We start from the raw sequence: 7,456 nt of genomic DNA on the forward strand, positions 1-7,456 counted from the left end.
TTGTGGAGGAGAGGGGTAAAAACTGGAATATTCAGGTCTCTTGCATGTGAACACATCATGCCATAGCTAGTAAATGAAGCCATTGTTTTTCAAAGCTATTTGGCCATTCCCAGTGGCTCACTAAGCACACCCAAAGTAAAAGCACATTTTAATAGGTGATGATTGATCATTGTCAAAAAATCAAAACCACTTCTGCTTACAAGCAAATTAAGACCAACAAAAATACTGTACTTTTATTCATTTTATTCCCATTCCTATCATTAGTGTTTATAATAAAGCATATTCATCGGTAGGTATAATTGTGAAGTAATTTTAAGAAGAGGAATCAGCAGTGAATTCTATGTAATATATCAAACAAAAAAGACTGTGTTTGACCTCATTTTCCAAATACTGAGAAGAGAGTTGAAATTACAATGCACAGCGGAGTTATTATAATAACTCTGATAATTTTTCACAAACTTCGTGGTGTTCTGAAATGTGGCCAAACACGGTCTTGAGTGGTTGATATATCTTCTCACTCAAAACTAAAACTAACGAGAAAATGGAAAACAAATCGTAAAAAATCTATGCTAACTCAAGCATCAGATATCCAGACACTGTCACAGTCATCATTTCCTTTGTTTTAACTCTATAAATTATTAATTATTGAGTTTAAGAACAATAAATAAATAGTTTTAACTCTTGGTAGAAAATAATGAAACTCAGCTTTGCCATTAAGAATATTCTGCACATAAGAAATGTTGTTCCAAACATTTGAGATTAAGAGATGAGTTAAGTGTGAATGCAGTCCTACTTGGTATAAGCAGACACTGTTGAGAGCAGAAAAAAGTGCTTGCTTAGAAGAAAGGTCAATTGATCGATCTCTGCTGATGGAAAATGAAAAATGTGGTCCATGTTTGTGTCCACCTAAAAGAGGGGTATCATCAGAGGTACAACAGAATTACAGTAAGTACTGTCAGTAGTTTATTGCTCCAGGCCAATAATTTATATATAATTTATATTTTCAAGTACAACACCCATCATTGGAACACATCATCTGAAGATCCAAATGATCCAAAGGCTATCTCCGATTTTTTTTCTTAGGTTATTTTTTAGAACATTTTCAATTCTATATCCAATTTTTATGAGAACGCTATTACCATTTTAAGCTTTTAAATTTTTTAAACTTTTCAGCGTATCTTTTAAAGTAGTTATTTTTTTTTATAGATATATATTATTTATACATGCTCTTTTTATTTTACGTTATACAGGGCCCCCGTTGATACCAGTCCTGCGACTGAAGGGGTCACCCTGTTTAAATATTGATTATTATTATTATTATCAACCTAAAACATTATTCCAAGTCTAGACTGAGATAGTTTAGTTAATATGGCAAGTAATAAGAGCTGTTTGACATTTTCAAGACATATAAGTACTTAAAGCGACTCCTCTGTGTTAAACACACTCTTCTAAAGAGATTCAGCCCTTGATGGCAAATTATCCTTTATCCTTTATTCTCAAGTGACTCTTTTCCAAGTGGCCTGGTTCAAGTAGTCTCACTGAGATTCTCTGGTTATTAGTATTTACCTGCTTGGGTTTCAGAAAGCTGGTATAAAATCATAATTGTTTTGAAATTCTATCTACCCAGAGACACTTAACTGTCATCAAAATGTTAAGGTTGCATGCGCAAAGCACCATCCAGCCTTATGACTTCACCATTAATCATTGGGTTCTCAATGATACTCTGCACCAATTGGCCATATTCCGAGGGGTCACCAAGGCGACTTGGGAAAGGCACTGCCTTTCCCAGCTCATTCCTCACTTTCTCCCGTAACTGCATCAGTAATGGTGTGAGGAAGAGGCCTGTAAAGAGGGGTCATAGAAACATGGCTTTAAGTATGCAATTTCTACATGTATGTGTAAAAATCAAAAGTGACCCACCAATTGTTTGAGTAGAATTCTAAGAAAAATTTCCCAACAATGAAAATTCCCAATTATTTCTCTTTGTAGTGTTAAACTTCTAGCTTGAGGAAAATCGCACAGAATGAATAATTTTTAGAAACAACACAACAATTTTTTAAAAACATGTTTCAACAGAATCTTCTGTCATCTTCAGTTTAAATTACAAAGTACAGAGTTGGATATACAGTGTACACAAAATGCTAATTGACTATAAGAACAAAAGGAAACATGACAATGTAAAATACTACAAAGAAAGTTTTAAATTAACATGATATCATGTTAATTTAATCATGTTAATTTCAAACTTTCTTTGTAACATTTCCTTTTGTTCTTATCGTCAATTAGCACTTTGCGTACACTATATATCCAACTCTGTACTTTGTAATTTAAACTGAAGATGACAGAAGATTATGTTGAAACATGATTTTAAAAATCTTTGCGTTGTTTCTAAAAATTTTAACATGTCTGCTACCATCCAGACCTTTTGGCAATGATTAATTACCTGAAATTTGCTGATCTGTATGTGCACATCAATTTATTGAACAATTTCGAAATGTCAACAAACTGTAATAATAATAATAATAATAATAATAATAATAATAATTATAATAATAATAATAATAAAGATCTTTCAACAGGGAGCCCACTTCACATACATGTGGTTTTCAGTGGGGCCCTGCAAAGTTAAAATTGCAAAAGCTAAAGAAATAGTAGATTAAAAATAATAGTTTCTGTGAATATCTTTCTTGTAGTCTTCTGTGGAATTTAGCCATCCATTCACTTCTAAATGTTCCTTCAAAACATTGGGAAAATGGGAATGTGTTACCATTTTGTAGATCACCTGAACAGGTTCTGCACACTCATCGCTGATAGTGTACAATAACTCAGCAAATCAGATTGCAGCATTTGCATTCACATATGGTTAGAATTCTACTTTCGAGATTTAGCAATGAATTTGTGTGTGCCTAGCCTCCTAGCTACCTGTACACATACTCGTCACGTAATCTCTCTCCCCCGGAAGATTATGTGACAAGCCCAAAGAGTGTCTCCGTAGGAGGTTAGTGTGTGTCATGTTCCTACTGAATAAACTAACTTACCAGGAGCAATAGTATTAACTCTGATCCAATACTGTGCCAAATCTCGAGCTATCGGTAGTGTCATTCCAACAATAGCACCTTTTGACGCTGAATATGCAGCTTGTCCAATTTGACCCTCATAAGCAGCAACACTAGCAGTGTTCACAATCACTCCTCTCTCCCCACCCTCATTCGGTTCATTTTTTGCCATCTGTTCTGCAACAAGTCGAATGACATTAAAAGTCCCAACAGTATTCACCTGGTCAAGACAAAACCTTCAAATTACTTGACATGTATTCAACAGGTACTACATTAAATCTAAAATGTTAGGAGAAAACACATGCTTGTATGTATACATGTTGTCTTACTCCTGAAGAAGAAGTCTGAGATTTGAGCCAATATAACTGTGAAAAACAATTTCCATATTTTCTCAATTAACAGCCATTTTATTTGAACCCAGAAAAACCCGTGTTTCCCCGAAACAGGCCTTTATTTTGAGCTAGATGTTTATTAACAATAAGCATCTTTAAGGAATCTTGAGTATTGTTCTTAGTTGGTATTCAATAATTTCATGTCATGCAATCATTTATTTCTCAATGCTGTAAGTGAACTATATACCTCTAAACAGCCCATCAAATTTATACAAGTTCTGTTGTCAATTACTTGTTAGTTTGTGTACAACAAGAGCATTTTGCATGGCAATAATGTTCTCAACTTATTTTTCTGGAGTAGCATTTGAGGCAGTTGGCCAAAACTGGGTATTTACCTTCAAGACTTTCTCAAATTGATCAAGAGGATGAGCTCCCTTTTTTGAGACTGTTTTTGCTGCATTACCTATTCCAGCACAATTCACAGCTACGGTTAGACGTCCAAACTTCTCATTAGCAAGCTTGATAGCTTGTTGAACATCAGCTTCTGATGTAACCTGGGCAATAAAACAAATATTAAATAACCATTTAGTTAAATAAATAATTCTCAATCTTGCTTCCCTGAAAAATCAGGCCCTGTATTAATTTTCTCAAAATTATTTACTACCCATTGGATTAAGGTGTGAAATTTTGTGCTTACACATAAATTTAAGAAAAGTAGTAACTGGCCAAGAAAAAAAATAATTGCCCAAGAAATACCATAATAATTTGATTTAGTACTTTGGGTGCTTGGGCAGTTCAAGGGAAGGTGCCTATTAGAGATGACGCTTATTAGATTTCAGAATGAGGGGCTTAAATTTCTTTTTAAACACATACATGTAGATGGGGATAAAATACTTAAATGAAAAACAACAGATACTCTGACTTTAGAACTGTAACATCAGAGGCTCTGATGGTTATAATATTCAAGGACTTCATTCAGGTGAGAGGGCTGACTTCATAATTCATTCATTCTTGGATGTCACTTTTGTTACAGGGTGCACATTAAAAGGGGTTGCTTATTGGAATAGTGGCAAAAAGGTTGCACTCAGTGGGGAGGGCTTATTAGAAATGGGGCACTTGTGAGGGTCTCCCAGGGGTTTTGGGGAACAAGGGGACATGATCATATATTTAAACAACAACATCTTTTATTCAAACACTGTGGGTAACTAGAGATATTTTTGGGATTAATTTGATGTAACAAGGGTAAAATGAAATTTTTAAGGGTTTAAATGAACATGCTACTCCCCCATGGGAGGCACTCACTCATTGGAAGGAACAGCTCTAAATCAAAATCATATGAAAGCAAACTTTGGAGCAAGGGCTTTAATGTACCAGCCAGTAGAATATAGTAATTCTGTATTAACGTTTTTACATACTGTTACGAGACTTTTTTTGCATATTCTTTTTTTCAACAAAATCTTTCTGCTCATTTTCAATTATCCAGAGCATGTGACAAGCATTACTGCCACACCAAGTAAACACTGATATGCGTTCTCGTGTTTATCATATGACCTGTATACATTCCACACAAAACATTCTTCGAAGATTAAAACAATCAATTTTGAAATCAATCATCAATCAGTGAAAGACCACAAAAGATGTATCAAAAATTATTTACCGACTTCCATATCAATCAATGTATAGATATAAATTTACATATCATCGATTCCAGGGCACACACTCGTCGCCGCCCCTACCCTGCCTTGTCGGCGTTGCGTAATATTTCGGACAAGGAGCAAATATCCGATCTCGGTGCAAATGTTCCTGTCGATGGAGCTAGTACAGTAGGAGTGTCCAGAATAAGTCTATCGAGGTAACAGTTCCTGCAGTCCCTATCAACGACAGGGAGAGAGTACGCTCATCGGATTAAACGAGTACGGAAAAATATTTCAAACTTTGCTTACATCAGTTGGCGCGAAACAACAACTTTCTCCGAGTTCCTTGGCAACGTTTTCTCCATCACTTGAAGGAAGATCAGCTATCACTACTCTTGCGCCATTCTGTGCCAGTCTTTGAACAGTTGCCCGGCCTAACCCTGAAGCACCGCCTGTAACGATACACACCGCCTTCCGTAAAGCGGCCGCCATGTTGGTGTTACACGTGTATTGAGCCTGCCTGCTCGCGAAACAAACTTGTCAGCGGTGCAAGTGTATAAAAGTAACGAAAGCTTCTCGCAGGAGCGCCCTTTCGTCGCATTTCGCGGTTCACAGTCCAACCAAGGTTATCAATTAGTATAGAATATACTCTTTCCCAAGAAGCCAGCCAAAACACAAAAAACAAAGCAAAATAAAACAAATAACAACGCATTTTTGCGTTACCTCCTATCCCCTGGGAGCCTAAAACCCCTGGGGATGACCTGGTCAGCGTTGCAAAAAGACCGTTACACCCAGTTGAAATATCTCGATTGTTGCCTCTTCTCTAAGGTAACATTCTTTGCCCACTACCAGACCTCCTTGTTTAATATTTTATGGCTGTATTTTGGTTTGAGAATAAAAATTTTTCTGATAAGCTAGTTCATATTAAGGCGGGGGTACGCATGAATTTAATAGGAAGTTTAAAGAGGGATTAAAAGGATAAAAAGGGGTTTGGAACACCACCAGCTCAGTTGATTGCCCCCAAAAGGGCACCCCGGGTTGGTGGGCAACTGTTTGGTGTACGTCTTCCAACTTCTAACTTCAAATTCTAATTTTAAAACATCATCAAATCTTCAAAATTTCCTATTTCCATAAATTTTACTAATCCTTTGAGAAAAACTATCCCCTAATATACCCAAAAATCACCAAAAAATTTACAAAACAGCCCAAAGCGTAGCTATGTGAAATGAGCAGAGAGATTTTTCACTGCTTGAAACGTGAACGAGATATTTGCATTCAAACCATAATACCCAGCAAAAATATGGCCTTCATGTTAACCCCCGCCTTAAAGATGCATTTCGCTTTATTGATAAGCGCTTTGAGAATAAAACGCTGTTATAGAACGTTTAAGTGGCTTTCGTTTAATTGTCAAACATAATCCGAAATCTTTTTTTTTTTTTTTAACTTTCTTTAATTATAGACTGATTGAAAACCTGTCTGGAACTTACTCAGACACAAAACCAAAACCAGTCGAAATATGGCCAGGCTGCTGGGCTCCTTTTACTGAGCTTGGTGCCTACTACGCGTATTTCCTTCGTGTTCCGTTTGGTTCATTGCGTTCTTTTGTTAGCTGTGACTGGTTAAGAATGACGTTTACGGCAATCGTTATACGGGGGACATGACTACTTGACCATTTCTCCCGCCAGTTTTTAAGTTTGCCGTTTCAACGAGAGGAGGAGAGGTTTCTCGTTCATGAAAGACGCGGGGAGAAACGTGACTAAAAATTGACTAAAACGTTTCAAAACGTTACAACAAAGCTAAAATCTTGATTTAGGATTGCTTGAAAACCTGCCGTACAACCCATGATGAAACTTTCACAGTCGATTTGTAGGGTTGAATTACGTTTAGAGCCACAATTTTAAAAAATCTGTAAGACAGATATTGAGCTTTTTTTGATTTCTCATTTCCTTAGCTTGCGAAAATACAGATTTTTATTTTACTTTGCATGAATGTGAAATCAGTGCCAATTTCTTATCCCTGAAATTTTGTGGTGGGGTCATGCGGGTAGATTTTGAGAAAAACTTGATTTAACCTACTAGTACCCAGTCTCTCCTTAGGTAGTCGTTCATTTTGGTCATTTGTTGAAGTTTAATTGTTCAAGTTTCACATAGAATGGTAAACGACTTAAGTAAACAGTAAATAGAGAAAGGAAAAACATCTTGGAACATTTTTCAAAAGAGTTAGAAGTTGGGCTGTTATAATCCATCAAAACCGTAGGAAGCCACCTTGATAAGCTAAACACAGTTTGGATGGCAGTTAATCACAGAGCTAAGTCTAAAAATCCACCGGTATATACTCTTAAGCCATCAATTCTGCTCTTCTTTCAGAAATAAACTTATATAAATAAATATTTAATTAATTTCTGATATTAAATAAATATGATGTTGCTAAAATA

General features: G+C 35.9%; 1 protein-coding gene across 1 annotated transcript; it reads right to left on the bottom strand.

Moving 5' to 3' along the window:
- Nucleotides 1–207: 207 nt before the first annotated feature.
- LOC110042530 (3-hydroxyacyl-CoA dehydrogenase type-2-like) lies at nucleotides 208–5,683 on the bottom strand. The gene is made up of 4 exons (XM_020747913.2): nucleotides 5,332–5,683; nucleotides 3,784–3,942; nucleotides 3,039–3,276; nucleotides 208–1,842 (listed from the first exon to the last, which is right to left on the bottom strand). The coding sequence occupies exons 1-4, from the start codon at nucleotides 5,512–5,514 to the stop codon at nucleotides 1,652–1,654; spliced, it is 771 nt and encodes a 256-aa protein (XP_020603572.2). The 5' UTR covers nucleotides 5,515–5,683; the 3' UTR covers nucleotides 208–1,651.
- Between the last annotated feature and the right edge of the window lie 1,773 nt (nucleotides 5,684–7,456).

The sequence above is a fragment of the Orbicella faveolata genome, unplaced genomic scaffold (genome assembly GCF_042242905.1).
Source record: "Orbicella faveolata isolate gen_17 unplaced genomic scaffold, um_ofav_v1 contig_35, whole genome shotgun sequence".
Lineage (NCBI taxonomy): Eukaryota > Metazoa > Cnidaria > Anthozoa > Scleractinia > Merulinidae > Orbicella > Orbicella faveolata.